The 21,710-nt window shown below is 33.7% G+C and overlaps 1 protein-coding gene and 1 non-coding gene across 3 annotated transcripts in view; one reads left to right on the top strand and one right to left on the bottom strand.

Annotated features, from left to right (window-relative positions):
• Positions 1 to 1,971: 1,971 nt before the first annotated feature.
• Trnav-uac (transfer RNA valine (anticodon UAC)) lies at positions 1,972 to 2,044 on the bottom strand. Its single transcript has one exon. It is a non-coding gene; the product is annotated as a tRNA-Val (tRNA).
• Positions 2,045 to 2,108: 64 nt separating this feature from the next.
• LOC127853505 (cleavage stimulation factor subunit 3-like) overlaps positions 2,109 to 21,710 on the top strand; it is a 39,418-nt gene continuing 19,816 nt past the window's right edge. Inside the window, exons 1-8 of one of the 2 annotated variants that reach the window (XM_052388060.1) lie at positions 2,109 to 2,273; positions 10,213 to 10,311; positions 11,058 to 11,153; positions 16,466 to 16,498; positions 16,966 to 17,063; positions 19,599 to 19,700; positions 20,404 to 20,530; positions 21,171 to 21,329. In XM_052388060.1, coding sequence (XP_052244020.1) covers positions 2,262 to 2,273; positions 10,213 to 10,311; positions 11,058 to 11,153; positions 16,466 to 16,498; positions 16,966 to 17,063; positions 19,599 to 19,700; positions 20,404 to 20,530; positions 21,171 to 21,329 — 726 coding nt within the window. In that variant the 5' untranslated portion in view covers positions 2,109 to 2,261. Of the gene's footprint in view, positions 2,274 to 10,212; positions 10,312 to 11,057; positions 11,154 to 16,465; positions 16,499 to 16,965; positions 17,064 to 19,598; positions 19,701 to 20,403; positions 20,531 to 21,170; positions 21,330 to 21,710 lie in introns of those variants that run through there. The other variant, XM_052388061.1, reaches the window with a different exon arrangement.

A 21,710-nucleotide genomic window follows, 5' to 3' on the forward strand; every position in this document is an offset into this window, starting at 1 on the left:
CGACGATTGCATGAACAAAACGTGTGTCCGCGCGTCTTGGTGTGTCTCTGCGTCTAAAGAACGCATCTTAGTATCTTTGTACCGAAAACGCGTATGCAGCAATAATAAAAATGTTTGTTAAGACGACAACGTTGCAAAAACTAAAAAGTAAATATGATACTAACGTTATAGAGTAAAGACATAGAGCTAATAATAAATCGTTGAAAATAGATCTGCGTCTGCATGGTTAAAATCTAGTACATGAGGAAAGCACCTTACTGCATTCCAAACAGGTCGCTTTATTGATTACGCGATATATTGACTGAATTAAAAATTTGTATCTTTCTGCCATATTTGTTAACAAATAAATGTGTGTAATGTATAACATAAATTATTAAGGGGAAGTGTATGTCTGTATAAGATAAAATACCAATATACCGGGTAATGTAAAAATCGTATTGTCTCAATTTATCTGCATACCCGTACCACCATACATATCCACCTCAATTATTGTTTATATGGATTGATTGTTAACGAATTACGTAGGCACAACATACACATAATAAGTACAGATAAGATATATGTTGGTTTCGGATATCAATTTTTATGCACTGGTGACATTGGTTTGTTCCTATGATCACACGTGGATATCATAAAGAAGACCATGATGACCCTATAGCGCTCAACTGATTCTCTCGTTGTATGTGCACTACAATATTTAACCTCTCTTATTTAGAATATTATCAGTTCTGTAACTACTGCCATTTAATATGTGTGTAATTCTGTAAATAAATTGCAAATAAGTGTTGATAAATGTCTTCATTACATTTTTATCCAAAAGTTTATTTGTGAGTTAAATAAAAACTAATTTGCAATATTTTGTAAACCATCTGATATAATCTTTTAGATTAAACAATAAGATTGATTTAATTCCAAATCAGTATCAGTTATACTAATAATATCTCTTGCTACTCGGTCAAGGGTGTTACCAAGGGTAATTACGCAAATCGATTCCCTTACAGATTACCCAATAAATAACTTTCATTAGGGACCTATACACTTTAAGGGCCCTGCTTTCATATAATGCATCGAAATAGTATTTGTAAATTTATTATTATGTCGTTATGGCGGAAAGATATTTGTCTAATTATCCAAATACTGTAATCAGAATAAAATTACCCCTCAGTACACAAATACGTCCAAATTATGCCTTCTTGAATCCGCTGTCGAAGTCGGCTGGTATTCAAATATCCCACAACAAAAAGTTTAAATGATAAGCTGAACAAGTGCAAAGGATGAATTCTGAACAAACTATTAATTGGTGAAATAACAACTTTAATGGAAATTTTATGTCAAATATAGTATTACTGAAAATGCAGGAACATTATTAGGATTCTTGTTCCCGTAAGCATATATACAACGATAATAGATTTTTTATCTAACAAATAAGTTTAATAAAGTTCAATCGTTAAAGCTGACATCTTCGCCTTATAACGGTAAATGCTAAGCATTAGGGGCTGATACCGGTTTGATGACCAAATTGCAATAACGTTTTGTGATTTGTAACTTTTATGTATGCATAGTGAACAACAAAGTCAACCTATACGTTTACAAAGCAAACACCGGCGAAGTATAATCATTAGAACATAAAGTATTTATTATGTCTATCACATCCACTTATCCATAACGAACATTTTTGCTACCAATGTAAATGACAACCTAATTATCCATGTCAGGCAATAAAATGTCAATGTCTCTAACATCTATATCAAAGACGGTCAACACGTACATTTGGTACACCAGACACACCAGGTCGCGCGTTTAACAAAATGGTACTGCAGTTGGTTTTTCTTGAAGGAACATGATTTACAATATCTTTGAGATAAAGTTGTTATTTATATCCCTTTTCGTGTTATGCACGTGTATGTGAAAGCTTTTTGGTAAAAATGTATATGAAAAACTGAAATTTATATAGGCCTAATGAAAAAAAAGTGGTTCCACTGGGGCTCGAACCCAGGACCTTCTGCGTGTAAAGCAGACGTGATAACCACTACACTATGGAACCGCCGAAGGTTATGAAGTACATTAGGTATATATTTCTAGTAAGCCTTTTATTCGGTGTTGTTCGGATACTTTAGACGCCATTTTGCACATTGTGTGGGCACAGTGTTCTTCGCTCGCCGACGTCATTGTTTATTGGGTGTATATTTTACGTCCTGATCCAGCATCTATCTAATGCATTAGATTTATGTCAAGAGCAAGTATATTACAAAATCGAAACGATGTCGAAACAGGTAAAATATATTTATAGCAATATTTTTCATGCTACACTATCGCTCCCCTAAAGTTCGTACCCAAAACATTCATGACAAGCACTTGTTCTGGCTACCATAATTTAATATGTCGCACTGTATATGTTCTGACGTAGTTATGTGATAACCCACATAGCAGCCACAATATTAACTACCAAACTGCTTCATAGGGCATTTTCCGTCTCTGGCTCCTCACTTCGGTTGTCGGCCCTTTCGGCCCCAAGCTCTTTCGGCCCCGTTTTTTTCAGGCTCTTTCAGCTCTAATTTCAGGCTCATTCGGCCAAGGTACCTGGCTTTTTCGGCCCTATTTTTAATTTGAATAAATTGTTGAAAATATAATATACAATATAACTATGGAATATTATTTACTACAGTATTGCAGACAATACCAAACTTCTTCGGACCAACGGACATATCTGACAGATTGTGACAAGGTCCGATCGATTTTTGCAATTCCGTCGGACAAAAATGTCCAACTCCAAAAAACATAATAAATATCTTATTAATCGTCGTCTGATGCTCAGTGGGATTCCAATATTTGCCATCAAAACATTTAGAACTAAATACGTTAATACCAGTGTCGTTTTTATGTTTTCAATCTATTTGTGTCCTCCAATAAGAATAGCTCCGTTATATGTGTTTATTCTGAACGTAGAGACGGAATTTGCCTAGTGTGTTCCGATGTATCTGAAATACAAACTGTTGCAACTCAGTATATTCCGTGACAGCTTCTGGAAATTTCCAAACGGATATTTATAAAGTACAAGTTCCACGCTCATATGTGCATGTCAATTCGCAAAATGCGAGAGCCGGGACCATGCAGCAAGGTGCTCGCATATGTTAGGGTTCAATTGTCTTCAATGTAAACAGCATTGCGAAGCGAAAACATACATGCCATAATTTTTCAGACCAATTCCGGGACATTGAGTTAAATTGTCCGGGACTTTTGCCGATTTTCCGGGACATGTATAAAATGTAGCGATATTTATAGACATATGCATTTTTGGTACGTTTTTTTTTGTTTCGCATCGTTTATTGCAAAAGTTCGAAAGCCTATCCGAAATACACTTGATCTATTAACGTCAAATTAAACATTACTACTTCCGTAACTAGATACAAGCCACGTGTTTTCAGTGTAAGCGTTCTAAACATAGATGGTGACGTCACTGCGTTATTGTTGTTAAGACCGGTGTGTAACACGTAGTTGTTGATACGCCTTTATTCATTTATAACATTTATATAATAAAAAATACAACAATACAGTACCGTTAGATGGTCAACTCAAATCAATTCACAATACATACAACCAAGCACAATAAAACAAATACAACAAAGCAGTACCAGTAGATCGTCAATTTAAAATCCGGACAGTCACACATTTTTTACTCAGCGATGTTGGACTTCAGATGTGTTAACAACTATCCTTTGCTCACGCAGCGGGAAATAATGACGTAGTAAATTAAAGTCAATTAACAACCATATTAAACAATGCCGCCTTTTCGGTTTGACCGCGAACGTGAGACAATCGATATGATAACAGGGCCCCTGTTAATTGATCGATTTTGACACGTAGCGTAGTCTGCCTATTCGGGTAGGCATTGTCATGGAGACGCTGCAGATATAAACAGATTCGAGGTGCAGTTAAGCCTAAGATAAGGTACATGTATATATGGATTTTGTAAATTCCGGGACATTTGACAGATTTCCGGGACAGCGGGACAAGTTCTTCATTTCCGGGACTGTCCCGGACAATCCGGCACATATGGCATGTATGGCGAAAATAACGACTAACGTTGACGTATAATTGTTTTCAGATGATTTTGTTTTCAAAATATTGTTGTTTTCTTTCCAAAAGATTATTTCACAACTAATTTTATTGTCTTTATATTTTGTATTGTGAGATTTGTCTGATATACTGATGTTTCTTACCAAAGTATTGCCTAGTACTGATACCATTATATTGAGAATATTGGCAAACAAATTTTGACAAGACTCAAATGATTGATCATATTTTAAGTGAAGGTACCTTAGATGAGCAGGAGACTGCTGAACCTGATAATTCCTAGACTTTGACGCAGAAACTCAACAAATCAATTATCAATACTGTAAAGATGACAAGAGTGATTACTTTTCAGAATTTCAGGAGGAAGGAGACAATGAGAAGAAGATAATCAATTATTTGATTTCCAATCTCTATTCTGATATCTGATAATATCTAGTAATATAAAGTAATATACTTGTTTTATGATATTACTAGATAGTACATACTTGATATATGTCATTATGATATAAATAAATACTATGTGTAACCATCATTTTCTTTTGTGTTTTTTCTCTTTTTGTTTGGTCTGACAAACACTCATCCGGTCTGACAGAATTTGTCAATCCGTCAGACCGAATGTCTGACACCAATCTGGAAGTTTGGTATTGTCTGATATTATATTATCTTTATTGAAGATTATTACAGTTGCAAAAAGATTTTCTTGTCTTTCGCTTCAGGTAGGTCGTCGTCGAAATGAGGCGTTATTATAGACTAGATACAAGAGTCTGAGACGGCTTTGAAAATGAAACAAACTATAAATTTATTTCTATTACATATATTTGGATAACTTTAAACTCAGTTTAAAGTGATAGCAATAAGGAATACACACGTCTTAGCAATACAATACATACGGAATATTACCCTAGTCAATTGTTTGTATCAAGAGTTTGTATCACTCGAGTGGCTTGTGTGATGACGTATCACACAAGAGGTGGAGCACAAGCACAAGCCATGAGAGTGATACAAACTCTTGGAACAATTGACTAGCGTAATATTCCTTTTATTATATACAACAACTAATGTTAACAATTGTATTTTTTACTTTAACAAAACTGACAAAACAATAACTAAAACGGCATGCCATAGTTTATTTAAGACGCGTATGAATACAGTTTATGTAAATTAACGTGTTAACATTCGAACCGGGAAAACACAGGTTTCCGACACGCTTACCTTAATGCCATCGTTAATCCAATGTTTATAACAATTAAGTTGATAACTTTAATCCGATGTTTATAACAAAAACGTTGAAACAATATGCACATTCACTTCTATCTTCCATGTCTTTATCAAAACTTAGTTTAAACCACACTATTTTATTGTATTCCTAGCGAAATATACATGTATGCATGATAAACACACACTCTAAAATACGTTTTGAATTCGTTCGATGTTTTTAACAAATAGTTAACTGTTAAAAAACATCACTTCTGACAGGTCCTTTAATTCCATAGAGTTTAGATAAAACTAATGTGTTTCGTCACAGAAATGACGTCACACGATGTACTACGTAATATATTTCGTAATATAAAATATTTCTATTTTTGGTGCGCGTAATGTGACGTCGTTAAATGGGTTGAAGTAGTCCGGCTAGTATGGTAATACGGAATTGGAAACAGCAAGTAGCGTAATACGGGGATTTTTTATTTCAAAGATTGATACAACCTGTATTTTGTAAAAAGCATTAAACAGGTATATAATAAAATGTCGTATTTACTGCACATAAATTTATAAATTGACGCTAATGAACCAAACTGTTATTGTTTCATAGACATTTATCAATTTATTTTCATAAGCAATCAAAGTAAAAAAAAATTCTGTCACGGAAATGCCTACAACGTGTTTGCAAGTTTCGTAACCATTTTTATTCTAATTGACAGTATACACTTGTACATGTACCTGTTGTGATACACATCTTTAATGCATTAAACAGGTGTTGTTTTCTTTAATTACTCTGACCCAGTCATTCATGATGCATGAAGCAATTGTCTAGCACACCCACACCTATTCCAGGTTTTATTATCTTTATCAGGTTGTTAAATACATGTGTGATGTGTATTCGGATCAACAGGTAACAAATAGGAAGATTTAAGATTATAAATGGTAGATTTAAGATTATAAATAAAACATAATCTTAGAGAAGAATTGTGTCTGTAAAGTTTGAACTGTCAATATATAGTAAATAAAAAAATGGCAAATTATAACCATGTCAACGATTTTACTTTGTTAATATATGTTCAAGCTTTATTGCATAAGCAATCAGAGTAAAAAAAGGGTTTTATTGACAGCATATATGTACGCTTAATTACTACGACCCCGTCTTTCATTATCGAGTGAAGCCATTGACTTGCACCCGCACCTATGCCCGGTTTTATGACCTTTTATGACAGGTGTCACCAAATTAACAAATTGTAATAAGGCCATTATATTAATTCATGTTTGCATTCTATGTCTCAGTTCTCATTTAAAAAGAATGTTAACAATATTTCGCGAGAGAAGTTAGAATTTGATATTTAGTATTTGTTACCAAAAGTATAAATGTATGCTTACTAGGTACTGGTCGTGTACGTAATTCCAGCCACTTTTGGGACTATTTTAACAAAATCTTTTGTTTTAGGCAACTGGTTTAAACTAAACTTCACATATATAATCCTGGGTTCAAAACTCACCTAGCATGAAAATTTCAATAGAATTAGATCAGTGTATGTTACTTTTATGAACAGAAATTAATGACATATAAACCATAAATTTTTGTAGGGCAATTGTACCTAAAAAATCGGCCACTTTTCAGTTTAATCTGCAGGTACAATTACAAAGCAATATCTTTAGACGAATGTCCTCATTTTAAGAGTATTAATAAAGGTTTACACAAACACAATTTTTGACTTGAAACTTAAAAATTAAGCGACATTATTATACCAGTTACTCCCGCGACATATTTTAATAAATATAAACAGGCTTGCACTGTTAATGGGGAACTGCAAATTCATAAAAAATATTTATTTTTAATAGTTTTAATCAATTTTTACTAACATAGCTAAGAAAGTAAAAACATTTTGTTTAAAAAGTTTACTTTAGTGTCGATTTTTAGTAAACGCTTATATTTAATTTTACAACATGTAAACTATTAATATTCAAATCAAGGGAGGTAATTGATATATTAAAAGTTATATTTAGTTCCTGATTTTTTTGTTTTAAATGTATGTTTTTATACAATTAATTAAAAATACTTTAATTAAAGTTTATCAGATAGAAAAAAAAATAATTTTATCAAATATATTTGTTTCTTATATGAATATAACTTTTGCAATGGATAATGACGTCACTTTTCCCATGAGAGAAATATGTTTGAGACATTTTAATGCAAACGTTTACAGTGATATGCTTCTTTAATTTGCAAAATATTGAGATTAGGGTTGGTTTTCAAGTTGATTGTTCTTAAAATAATCAAAATATGTGTGTTTAGATCATGAAAATGATTAAACACAGGTGGCCGATTTTTTACGTACAGGCCGGAATTACGTACACGACCAGTAGGCTATATTAGATTTTGTTGATACATTTTTATCCAATTTTCTAATATTGGTATATTGGTATTTGTATAAACAAAACATATGTAGATTAAAGATTGTATAAATGAAACATATGTAGATTATATATGAGAAATATACTCTGAAATAAAATCTTGTGAGGGTCGAGGAGAAAATCTGTGTTAATTGTGTAAATCAAAGTCTAACTTCTCTCGCAAAATATTGTAAAAATGATTTTTAAATGAGAACTGAGACATACAATGCAAACGCAATATTTAACAAACAAACCGACAATCGTTCCAATTAAAAGCCGGCACAATTAAACAATTAAACCAATTACATACATTTATAACTGCAGTTTGTAAAACGATAATGGTTTTCAATTAATTTCATTTAATCATCCATAATCAAAAGCAATACAAAGACACATACCAACAACACAATATATCATTTTAAACACCTTTATTTAATTATAATAAAGTATAGTGTCACCAAACAGACTGCTAGCTTTCTAACACCCGCTCTAATCAATTAAGTTTGAAAGAAAAGGTGTAATAAAATATAGGGCCGAATAAGCCTGGTCGATTTGGGGCCGGATAAGCTTTGGGCCGAATCGGCCTGAAATTTCGGACTGGGCCGAAAAAGCTTTGGGCCGAAAGAGCCTGCTACCCTCACTTCGTGACAAAATGAGACAGCTAGCACTGAACTAGTGTCTAGTAAAAATGTAAAATTCAGTATTTTATGAATAAGTTCATTAAGAGCATTTTTAGCACTTGCATCATATTCACATTTCTTTACATCATTCATTTAAATCCTTTATTCAAATGTCTAGTTTTCTTTAAACAAATAACAACTTGCATTCAAATCATCTGATAAACATAATTCAGAAAGGTTCACTCTTATCTCAAATTTAGGGATAGAAATAAGTGGTTGCCTGTTAGATTTTTGGCCTGGGCAACTAATTTTCAAAAGTTTGTTCAGTGTTTTAGTTTCCATTTTTGGAATGGGGCGAGGGCCCTTTGGATTTGGCACAATTGTGTTGTTTAATTTTATTTGGTGTATTTAATTTTTATGTCCCCCACTATAGTAGTGGGGGACATATTGTTTTTGCCCTGTCTGTCTGTTGGTCTGTTTGCGCCAACTTTAACATTTTGCAATAACTTTTGCTATATTGAAGATAGCAACTTCATATTTGGCATGCATGTGTATCTCATGAAGCTGCACATTTTGAGTGGTGAAAGGTCAAGGTCATCCTTCAAGGTCAGAGATCAAATATATGTGGCCAAAATCGCTCATTTTATGAATACTTTTGCAATATTGAAGATAGCAACTTGATATTTGGCATGCATGTGTATCTCATGGAGCTGCACATTTTGAGTGGTGAAAGGTCAAGGTCATCCTTCAAGGTCAGAGGTCAAATATATGTGGCCCAAATCGCTTATTTTATAAATACTTTTGCAATATTGAAGATAGCAACTTGATATTTGGCATGCATGTGCATCTCATGGAGCTGCACATTTTGAGTGGTGAAAGGTCAAGGTCATCCTTCAAGGTCAGAGGTCAAATATATGTGGCCCAAATCGGTTATTTTATGAATACTTTTGCAATATTGAAGATAGCAACTTGATATTTGGCAGCATGTGTATCTCATGGAGCTGCACATTTTGAGTGGTGAAAGGTCAAGGTCATCCTTCACAAGGTCAAGGTCATCCTTCAAGGTCAAACGTCATATAGGGGGACATTGTGTTTCACAAACACATCTTGTTTGAAAACATTTTGCTTAAAAATTTAGAGACAGTGTTTTCAATATTATATTTACTAAATGTTCAACCCATAGAGCTGCATAGGGAAATATCAAATAAACTAAATGCTGCATTTGATTAAGATAAATGTATTGGGAATTTAAAGCAGTTATTTTCGAAAGGCTTTTTTGCTGCAAGTGAGTAACATGTCCAATGTACATGATTTTTTTTTACTTTGGGACTTTGACAAAAACAAAAACAACAAACAAACAATTTACCAAAAAGGGTTGTCTTTTTGTACCAATTCTGTTCCGGTATCCATGATAAAACGTTAGTTTCTATTCCTCAATAAGTCTAACCACTGTCAATACCTTGTTTAGCTTATGTATAACATTAAAGCATATTGTAGAAGTAAAAACAAAATAATTTATTGACTCAACACTTCACAGAACTCCATTGATTTCGATATATTTCGGAAACCATGAGATGATAAAATGAACCCGGTGCTTGACATCTTCAGGGGTCAAAATAATTTTGCAAAGAGTTTATTGCTTCTCAATATTTGTTAAATACTCTGCAAAGTGGAATACTATGAAAACAACCCATATTGTGTTAATAAAATACATTTCGGATTTATCTTCTCCTGATTATTTGCATCAAATTCTGCAGAGCGAATTATTTACAGGATACAAACATGAGAAAAATTCAAATGCTTGCAACAAGAAGCAGAATTCTGCTTTAATTGAAATCCCCACCTTCAGAAATTGACAAAATTGTTGACATTTGTAAAGTCTTAAAATTTTCAAAATAGTTTCATTGAATATCAGGATGGTTTTATTGCTGACAAAGTGAAGAAGGCAGAGAAGCGCGTGGAAGTCTCTCCCCATGACACAGAGGCCTGGAGTGTGCTTATCAGAGATGCTCAGGTACAACACAGGAATTTATATTCGGGCTGTGCTCTGTGATAATGGGGTTTAATGCATGTGAGTAAAGTGGTGTCCCAGATTAGCCTGTGCAGTCCACACAGGCTAATCAGGGATGACACTTTCTGCCTTAACTGGATTTTGTTAAGAGGAGACTTTCTTGAAACGAAAAATATAAAAGCAGAAAGTGTTGTCCCTGATTAGCCTGTGCACAGGCTTATCTGGCACGGCACTTTACGCACATGCATTAAACCCCTTTTTCACAGAACACAGCCCATTTACATATTTTGCAGCATTGTATCCTGACAAAGAGTAATTAATTTAAGATATTTAATTGCAAGGCCACAATGTACATAGTTTAATGCACACTATATTTTTATAACTACAACCGCACAGCTTGAAATTACACCCTTAAAACAACGGCCTCATGTGCTTACACTGCTTACTCTGATAACATTTTATTTCATACCCTGCCCCTGACAGTAATGAATGATGTATGATGATTAAGCAGGGTATACATACCTTCTATTCTCTGTGAAACTACTCCTATAACATGAGTTTATTGTTCCAATTAGCCCCCTATTCAAGAGCAAACTCATTGCTAATTAAAAATAATTTACTTTCTGATTCTGATGCACATCTGTAAAACACATCTGGTTAAACTCTCTTGTTTTCATTCCTGTGCTTGAAAACTTTTAATTTTTCATCAATCAATCCAAAATGAAAACCTTTTTCTGTTTAAAAATTAGATAAAGACTATCGAGCAAGCACGGCCCATGTATGAGAAACTTGTGACCCAGTTCAGCAACGCTGGACGCTACTGGAAGATATACGTTGAACACGAGGTACGAACACTGCCCGCTACTCTGTCCAGTATTTTGGTGCTCATTTCTTGTATTATATGAATGTGCTCCTCAAGATATCACATTTGTTTTTATCAATGAATGTGATTTCTTAAAAAGTTAAAGTCATCAGCTTAATTTGTACATTTGTGCTTTGATGTACAGTCCTCCTTTAGAAAATGAGGATTTTGATATTGGAGTAATAAATGGAGTAATGAGTTTTCAGGAAAAGTCTGTTGCGAAGTTTGATTGAACAACATTGAAACAATTAATTAATTGAGTTTTTATGCTGATGTTTTTAACTTGAGATGTATTAACCTTTGTCGCTGCAAGATAGGCACATGAGAGGTTGTGTTAGACTGTGTCGCGCTTATAGCCAGTCACTTGCATATACATGGCTGGAAACCAGTCAGGTTATGTGGTACTTGGTGAACAACTTTTTAGATTAGTGAAAGAGTGGGAGAGATAAAATATATACATAATAATAAGTCACAATATACTATGTTTCTGCTCAACGGATAAAAATACTTAACTAGTTCCTGTAAATATGCCAAAATAAAATGTCAAACAAGATATGACACATAATTATATTACCATGCCAGTGATAAGGCAATGTGTTCTGTCCATATTATGGTTACAACTGCCAATTTTAATTGTCTATGCAATGTAAAAGAAACACTTTACTAGGCCTTCACATCCTTCTTCGTTTTTATTTTTAAATGTTCCCAGGACTCAAATAGTTCATTTTCTTTTAATGAAAGTGGGTTTCCAAAAATCTTCCATCAAAACCAGCTTTCAAATGAATTTACAATAAAAATCAGACATACAAGATATATAAGAAAATACAGAATTTACTTCATACATGTAGTTAGTCCCCACAAACCTTTATGCTTGTTCGTTAAGTGTATTCCCTGATTAGCCTGTTGGGACGACACTTCACACACATGTGTTTAGTCCCACTTCCTCAGAGCAAGGCTCACAAAAGAAATGTTCATCTAATGATAATAGGTGTTCTTTTCATACCCACAATTTAGAGATATTTGATGCAGAGATATTGTCTTGTTTAACCCTGTAAATATAATTAATTACCAGAACTTGGTACCACTAAATAGTATTTCCTTTGGAATTAAATGAAAAATGTAATAAAATTAAATGAAAACATTACAAAATTACGCTCTTGCTTGCACAAGTTGATGAAAAAACAAGTATAAAAATATTTATAAATATTGTTTAATTACATAGAATCATTCTTGAAAAGTAACTAATATTCCAATAATGCATAATTACTTATAACTTCATGTAAAAAGCACAATCCAAAAGTATGTCAAATAAATTAAACTTTACACACAAAAAATGTAATGGACATCTTACACATTGTTATTGAAATACAATAACGTTTTGGTAATTTTATGGTGTTAGCTATTGTCGTTCCCCTATGTCCGCTATCTGTCTACGTATGTCATGTGTCATCGACTTTGCATGTAGATCACATATATGACTCAATCTTGATGAAAATTAGTCAGAATTTTTAACTTGACAATATCTAGGCTGAGTTCGAATCTGGGTCATGCAAGACCAAAAAGTAGTCACCAGATCATATTCAAGAAAAACCTTGTTATCACTTTACACAAAGAGGCCACATTTCTAATCAATCTTGATGCAACTTGGAAGAAATGGTCTTTTTCTTAATATCTATGTTAAGTTCAAATCTGGGTAATGTGCATCAAAAAGTTAAAAGTTTGGTTCATTTATGGATATTCATCAATCAAAATTGTTCGGCATTCATAGCGAGTGAAATTGATCATTTGGAAGAAATATGTATTATTAACATAGAGTTTCAAATACACTATTAAATTTTATTAGCTTTCAAATGAGACCAATTATAAAAAAAAAATCATCTACAAAATTAATGTAATTTTAATCCGCGAAATGCCACAGGCGGTGTAGACTTTTCACAGTTTTCCAGATAAAATGTGGGATTATCGGAGATTAGCAGGGGTTGCTAATTAAAATTCAAAACTTATATGGTCCAGTGGTAGGGCGATAGATTTTGCTCTTAAAGTTCCTGAGCTTGAATATTGATAAAAGCAATTTTTTGTATTAAACTTTGTTTTCTTGCTATTACAAGTATTTTAGAATGTTCCAAAAATTACAGTTTTGCTTTTAAAATCTTTTATATGTGTGAATATTTGTGAACAAGTGCCTTTAAGATAAACTTTTGTTATACATGTAACTTAAAAGAAAGAAACGTTGATTTTGAATCCGACATTTCATGTTCCAATTTATGAAAGAAGTCTGTCTGTTACATTCTGATTTTTGTTTGTCTATATTCAATGAAAAGAAAAAAGAAGTGTTACCTGGTAGTCTGTTTTACATGTCTTAAGAAACATCTACTAAGTTTCTGACTTAATGGAAATTCTTGACTTGTCATATTCATGAATCAACAATTTTATTTGCCCTCATAGTGTCATCATATGTTTGATTATTTGTGTGAGAGTTAAGATTTTGTGCCTGCTGAAACTTGATGGGATAAATACAAAATGATGAATTAAAAAGAATACAATAGTTTAATTTTAAATAAATTGACTTAATTATTCAGAAGCATTTGCAAAATACCTAAATGCCAGGCTTTAGATTTATTTAAATTAAAGTTTGTTTGTGGTTTTATTCTTATATTCTTTATATAAAACAAAAATATTGCACTAAGCAGTGTCCGACAAATTTCTTATTTTTCAGGTAGCCCACTGGGCTACCAATAAAAATATTTGGTAGCCCATAAAAATTTTATCTACAAAATGATGAGGCAGGTTTTCATCTTTATTTTATTTCTTCATTTACATATACATAATATGTATACATACATATACATAATACAGCAAGAAGTCGGATGTACACAGTCAATATCGTAAATTAATGTTACAGTACAGGCACCGTGTACTTAAATGTAAATTTACCAAAGAAAATCATATACTGCATGTAGATATTACATGTATGTGCACATGTATGTGTACTTAAATTCCGACAGCACGTTAAGTCGGAAACGTAAATAAAGCGTTTAGATGATCAACACGATTGACTCGTATGGTGTTAATCAATGCAATTGCCCTTTTTAACAACAAATACCGAGTTTCAAGAAATCAAGAGTATTAAATCATTTATTTACTTGTGTCTGACTTTAAGTACTGTCCGAATTTACGTATTGCATCCGTATGTTACGACAATCGTGTGCAGTCAGTATACAATACAATAATTTTTTCAATAATGAAGGAACTGATACAGCGTATCGGTAACGATACAGCGTGTTTACATTATATTTTATTAAGAGGAAATGTCAATGCCAAATAATTCGCGAGATACCCCGGTTCTTTAGTTGAAATTCACAACGAAACTTTTAATGGAAATTAAATGATTTCAATGTTGTACCCGCTACGAAATTTTTATAATTTTACAAATAAATACACCCACGCCAATTTTCGCGCGCTTTTAATCTGGACAAAGAAATTCATTTATGAAATGTAGAATTTTGTAACCTTAAATAGCTGTACACAACGCGTGCAAACCGTGGCAGGTGATTTACGCAAGTTGCAATACAACGTACGGTCCTGATTGGTAGCTTATTTCATCATATCTTTAAATAGAACCATGTGCCGAAATTCATTTGACACTTTAGAAAATTTCAAACGTTTGTGTTTATGACTCTTATCGTCTATATTACCCACCCATAATTTGGTTTTAAAATATAAATCGGACATATATGGGATTATTGATTAACAGTCGATTAATCCAATTATTAATTGACTATGCAAACTTATTAGCAGGTGTTAACCGCGTTCACACCGTTGTTATGAATATTCATTTTCGGTTTCATTACCGTTTTGAAGAATCCGCTATTGTTTAGATTTATTTAATGTTTGGCGTCCTTGGATATTTAACGACATCAAAAACGTTGTCGCTATTACTCATTGTTGCGGTTAACAAAGAATTCCAAACTGCGAAATGATGTTGCATCATGTGCGCCAACTATCCAACCGGCTCTCATTATATTATTAGCAGACGACAAATGTTGATTCTGATTGGATGATTAAAATTCACTGTTACTGTTTAAGACAATACCGCAAGTGATCGGTGACTGATTAGATAATTGATTGCACTTTGTTATCGGATTATAAGCAATACACAGTGTACAAACACATGGTCAGCGTGTTTATTCTACGTATGTCTGTCAATAAACCGGGCTACCGCTCTTATAGATTTATAGTAGCCCGGCGGGCGTCAGCTGGAAAATTTCAGTAGCCCGATGAAAAATTTTGGTAGCCCCCGGGCTCCGGGCAATGGATTTGTCGGACACTGACTAAGGAGGAAACTTTTGGTGAAGTGTTTGACTTGTAAAAATGTACATTACTAAAATTAGAAGCATCAAGTTTCACATCTTGCAGTAGACATGTTTTTTGCAGCAGCATTTATCGCGCCTTTTTTCTGGTTGTGTTATATCTACAACAAAAGAAAGAAGACGAACATGCAGGCTTGCATATGGGAGTCTGTGAAAATGAGTTTGTCTTTTAATAACTAACTTAAATGTGGGTTATTCACATGTATAAGGTACTCATGATGTAGACAGTTTAGGGAAGATAACAGGTAATTTTTTTCCATAAGGTTTATTGAAAATTTATGATTTTATGTGACAGCGTAAATCTTAGGTTCAGTTGCATTTTATGAACATCAGTACATGTAAATGTCTTATGTTGGCATATAACAAAGAGCCGCAACAAACAGCCACAATAAGCAACCGTTATTTCAGAACTACATGTAACTTAATTGATTATTTTTTTGATACCATAAAGGCCCGAGAATTAACTTTGCATTTTCAGCAGCTTTATTTAAATTTTAGCCTAGATCTGGGAATAAAGAGCTGAATGCATGTGCGTAAAGTTCCTTTCCAGATTAGACTGTGCAGTGTGCACAGGCTTATCAGGGACAACTCTTTCCACCTGAACTGGATTTTTAGTAAAAAGAGACTTCCTATAAACTAAAAATTCCACATAAACGGAAAGTGTCGTCCATGATAAGCCTTTGCTGACTGTACCGGCTAATGTGACAACACTTCACGCACATGCATTAAGATCAGTTTTTCCTAGACAAGTTTAATTTCAAGCTAAGATACTTATGACATCAAACATAACATTGAGTTTCTGTATTGGATTCAACAAAACCAAGAAATTGTTACATATTTAATTACATGTTTCAATTCTTGAAAAAGCCATGATTTATATTACATTTTATTCACATTGTTTATGGATACTGTTTGTCTGTTTCAGCTGAAGTCAAAAAACTACGAGAGAGTAGAAAAGGTAGAGTGAATGAACATCTCTGATGAAAGAACATGTGTAGCTACATACAGTTTATAAGTATTGATTAACCACCCAAAATGTATGATTATATAAAATAGAAAAAAAAAACACACTTCATATTGAAGAAAGTGTTGAAAAGTACACACACAAATATATTGGCTTCAATTGTTTATTAAACAAATTCTCAAAAAATTGTGAAAAATACATATAATGTGGAACAACATTTACAGGTGTTAAATAAAGTTTATAGGGAACATATGATTTCCACAACTTTAAGTATATTTTTTACGTAAGCATAAAAAAGCAGCCAGAAGTGGTTGAATTATGTGTTCAAAATAATTGTATGATTTAACTGCCTTACTTTAAATCCATGAACTTGTAAAACATATACCATAAACATGTTTCATCCATATGTAAGTCTTTGTATTGTATCATTCTGTGTATTCAGTTTCAATTCCCTTTTCCAGCTGTTCCAGCGATGCCTGATTAAAATTCTCAACATAGACTTATGGAAACTCTACATCACTTACATCAAAGACACCAAGGGCAAATTACCCTCGTACAGGTCTGTCCAGGAGTCAGCACTCTTCACCAGTTGTCTCCCTTGTTTTACTGAAAATAAACAAGGGCTTGTAGATTTTTTCGCATATTTAGTGTACATTTTGTCTGTATAATTTTTATCATATTTTGTGGAATCTTAAATGCTTAGTTTTGAGTGTATTTACGAAATTACGATATTTGAATTGTTCTTTTTTCATCAAGAAATTACAATAATTTGTTTTGTTCGGTAATGAAAGATAATAATAATATCAGTTATTGTGTAAGAAAAAAGATAGCAGCAAAATTCACATTTCATGGTTGGAACAATATATTCGCAAAATTCTTACTCTACTCTAGGGTTTCTTTTTTAAGTTTGATGCATCCGTTATTTTCTTTCATTTTGGAATTGAGCAGTTGTGTAAGACCCTTTGAAGGCATTTTATTGGAACAACTAAACAAGAATTTTATAAACTGAAGGAAAAAAGAGAAAAAATATTAATCTAATGTTAGTTTTATATTTTTGAAAAGGAAATTCTTTTGATAATTATGTTAATTTAAAAATGAAGCAATCAATTGTTTGCTTTTAGATACTGGTTGCAATGCAAGATTCGTTAAGTAAAGCATTTGTGTACGATACCTCTGAAAACGTAAAAAATAATATTAAATTTATATTCTGTTAATTTACTTTAAATATTTATGTGATAAATTTTTATCTTACATGGAATAAATTTTTATTTTCAATATATGTAAAAATGTTTACCCAGAAATGCTGGTCATAGTATATTGCGCATTGATTGATTTATAAATATTCAATATGCTTTGTGTAGCTTTTTGTTAACAAAATGTTTTTTTAAATTCTTGTCTGTGTTTTATATGGAAAATATCTGATTTAAAAACAAGAACTCACTGGGTAAACATTTCTTCCACTTATCCATTTTGTTATGGGTAATGTATATACTTGAATTGTTGTATTTGAACATAATAAATGCGAATTCAACATGTAAATGTTGCCATAGTATTTGACTGTATGCAGCACATGTCCTACTCTCTGTCCTATTGCTCTCTCTATCTCTCTGATTTCTTGTCAGGTGAGTACAATCTTTTCAGCCATTTATACATTCAGTATTCTTCTTAAAATATACATTACATTTGTATGAAGTTCTATTTATGGAAAACTGAATGAGTTTTTTATGATGCTAACTGTTCAGAAGAAATAATTATTTTTGAAGTTGAAAAACTAATTGATTTTATAAGAATCAGTATAAGCAAGAAATGTTTTGTTTAGAAAACTGGAAGTAAACATCACTGGACTGTTAGTTGGGCTATCTGGCAATTCAACGTTAGCATTAAGAATTGTTTCAAGGCAATGGGCAAGCGATCTTTTGCTATGTCTAGCCCAGCTTGATTTAGATCATGCATACAAACCGATTAATCTGGTGTCTGGCTTGACTGAGTTTTTGCATATAAATCAGTGAGTCTGGTGCCCAGCCTAAATGAGCTCATGCATACAAACCAGTTAATCTGGTGTCTTGCTTGACATAGTTCATGCATAAAAACTAGTTAATCTGGTGCCTGGCTTGACTGAGTTTATGCATAAAACCTGGTTATTCTGGTTTCTGGCTTGACTGAGTTTATGCATAAAGACTGAGTTTATGCATAAAGACTGGTTAATCTGGTGTCTGGCTTGACTGAGTTTATGCATACAAAGTGGCTAATCTGTTGTCTGGCTTGACTGAGTTTATGCATACAAAGAGGCTAATCTGGTGTCTGGCTTGACTGAGTTTATGCATACAAATCAGTTAATCTGGTGTCTGGCTTGACTGAGTTTATGCATACAAACTGGTTAAACTGGTGTCTAGCTTGACTGAGTTTATGCAAACAAACAGGTTAATCTGGTGTCTTGCTTGAGTGAGTTCATGCACACTAATCAGTGAGTCTGGTGCCCAGCCTTACTGAGCTAGTGCATACAAACAGGTTAATTTGCCGTCTTGCTTGACTAAGTTTATGCATACAAATCAGTTAATCTGGTGTCTGGCTTGACTGAGTTTATGCAAGCAAACCAGTTTATCTGGTGTCTGGCTTGACTGAGTTCATGCATACAAATCAGTGAGTCTGGTGCCCAGCCTTACTGAGCTTACAAACTTGTTGATCTGGTGTCTTGCTTGACATACTTCATGCACACAAACTGATTAATCTGCTTGTCTGAGTTCATGCATATAAACCAGTTAATCTACTTGACTGAGTTTATGCATACAAACAGGCTCATCTGGTGCCTGACTTGACTTAGTTCATGCATACAAATCAGTTAGTCTGGTGTCCAGCATACATAAAAATCAGTAAGCCTTCCCACATCGACTGAGTTACAAAAGGCATACACATTTGTTATCCTTGTGTTTAATTGAAATTCATGCATGAAAATCAGACATTTTGGTGCCCAACCTGAATAGTAATCAGTTAATTCAGCGCTCAGCATTAATAGTACTCAGTCTGGTGCCCTGCTTGAATAGAACTCAGTTAGTCTAGGTGCCGTGCATGACTTGAGTCTGGCTATACATTGCAGGGAGAAGATGGCGCAGGCATATGACTTTGCTCTGGACAAGATGGGCATGGATATCATGTCCTCCTCTATCTGGAGTGACTACATCAACTTCCTCAAGTCTGTGTAAGTACAACAGGCCCCATGTTCATAAAGAGAATAATACAAAATAACTGTGTGTTAAAGAATGTGAGATCCTTTTATGTCTGTGACTGCATTGTGTAAGGAGTTGGAATTGAAGAATTGTCACCCAGGTGAGGAGTATGTGTACCAACCATTGCTACTACTGCTCAGACTAAAAAAATAAGATAACTGTTTAATAATGATTAATTGATTTAAAATGGCTGATACAACTGGAACTTTGTGGGTCCCTCCTTTATTTTCTGTCTTATTACGAAAACAAACACAATGAAAATACTAAATAGACATAACAAAGCATGTCTCCAAATAACGTTTTGTCAAAATATGATTATGTCCTGCATGTATATTCCTCACTTAATAGTGTGCATTGAGTTAAATGCCAGGGATGTGTAGGAATCATGGAAATACTCTCTTCATCGGGAAATCATGGAATTTCTTATTTTATCAAGACAAGTCATGGAATTTTTTAACATATGTCAGGAAGTGCCCTTGAATAGTCATGTTTTCATTTGGTCCTGACCCAAGGAGAGCCTAAACCCATGACCGACCATGTGCACGCAGAACTTGATTGAAAAAATCACAAATGATTGACCGTGATGTATCTGTTGTATCTGAAGAAGCTTCCTTGTATATTAAACAACCTTTGATGCAAATAATATATATTGTATATTCAAATTTTGTATATCAGCGATGCTGTGGGCTCGTATGCAGAAAACCAGCGTATCACCGCGGTGCGTAAGGTGTTCCAGAGGGGTGTCATCAACCCAATGATCAACATAGAGCAGCTCTGGAAGGACTATGGCCACTATGAAAATGTGAGTGCACCCTTTATTGGCACATGGGGATGATTTTTTCATATTCAGCTTTATTTTCCCTTAAAATATCAAAGGTTCAAATCCATAATTTATACGGAGGAGATCATGTCTTGGTATGGGTGACTGTGAACAATGTGAAACTTGGGGACACTACAAAGTAAGGGTGAACTGAGTTGTTCAACTGGTGGACCTGTACTGCTAGTGGCTTTTAACAGATAAGTATGGCCCAGGTTGAAGGTTAAGCTGCTTCAAGCTTGTGTAAAGAGTTACTGTGAGTGCAGACATGTGTCTATCATTCACACCAATGCATCAATTCTATCAACTCATCAGCAGTATTATGGAATGTTTTATTCTTCTTGCCAGACTTGCATTACAAACAATTTGTATTACTTTCAAATTATAATTATTTTTGGGACATTAATTTTCGTCAATTTTGTGAGGTGACCAATCCACAATTTTAACATAAACACATAATATGAAACATTATGAAGATGACCGGCACAAACTCCTGAAGTTTTTCTCGTATGTCAGAAATCCACAGGACATGTGTCAACGAAAAAGTCAATTATTTTTCAACCATGAAATTTCATGCCGACCAATAAATATGATTTAACAGTAAATGAAGTCTTTCCACCTGTAGAGTATCAATCCGCTGATTGCTAAGAAGATGGTAGAGGACCGGGCACGTGACTACATGAACGCCCGCCGGGTCTCCAAGGAGTATGAGGTGGTCACACGGGGATTGAACCGCAACCTGCCCTCTGTGCCGCCCACCAACACCCCCGAGGAGGCTACACAGGTGAGGGGGACAATTTGGATCTATTGTGTGAAATGAGCCTCGTTTTTGGAAAACTTGGCTTAATTCATGTGTGCAAAGTATTGTCCCAGTTAAGCATGTGCGGTCCACACAATCTAATCAGTGAAGACACTTTCTGCCTAAACTGGATTTTTGTTTAACCCTTTCCCACTCAGAAGCAAAGTGAAAATGGCTATGTGCAATCAGCATTAAACCAGAACAGCCTGCTAGTAACTTGCAGTCTGTTCAGGTTTTATGCTGTTTGCTGCTTATCAGTATCTAAGGGTTGGAAATGAAACCTTTTAAACTTGAACCTAGTAAGAAAGGTCTTTAATAACCTTTAACTTTCTAAGGGACTGTAAACACATCAAAATACATATCTAT

Source organism: Dreissena polymorpha, chromosome 12, assembly GCF_020536995.1.
Source record: "Dreissena polymorpha isolate Duluth1 chromosome 12, UMN_Dpol_1.0, whole genome shotgun sequence".
NCBI classification, from domain to species: Eukaryota; Metazoa; Mollusca; class Bivalvia; order Myida; family Dreissenidae; genus Dreissena; species Dreissena polymorpha.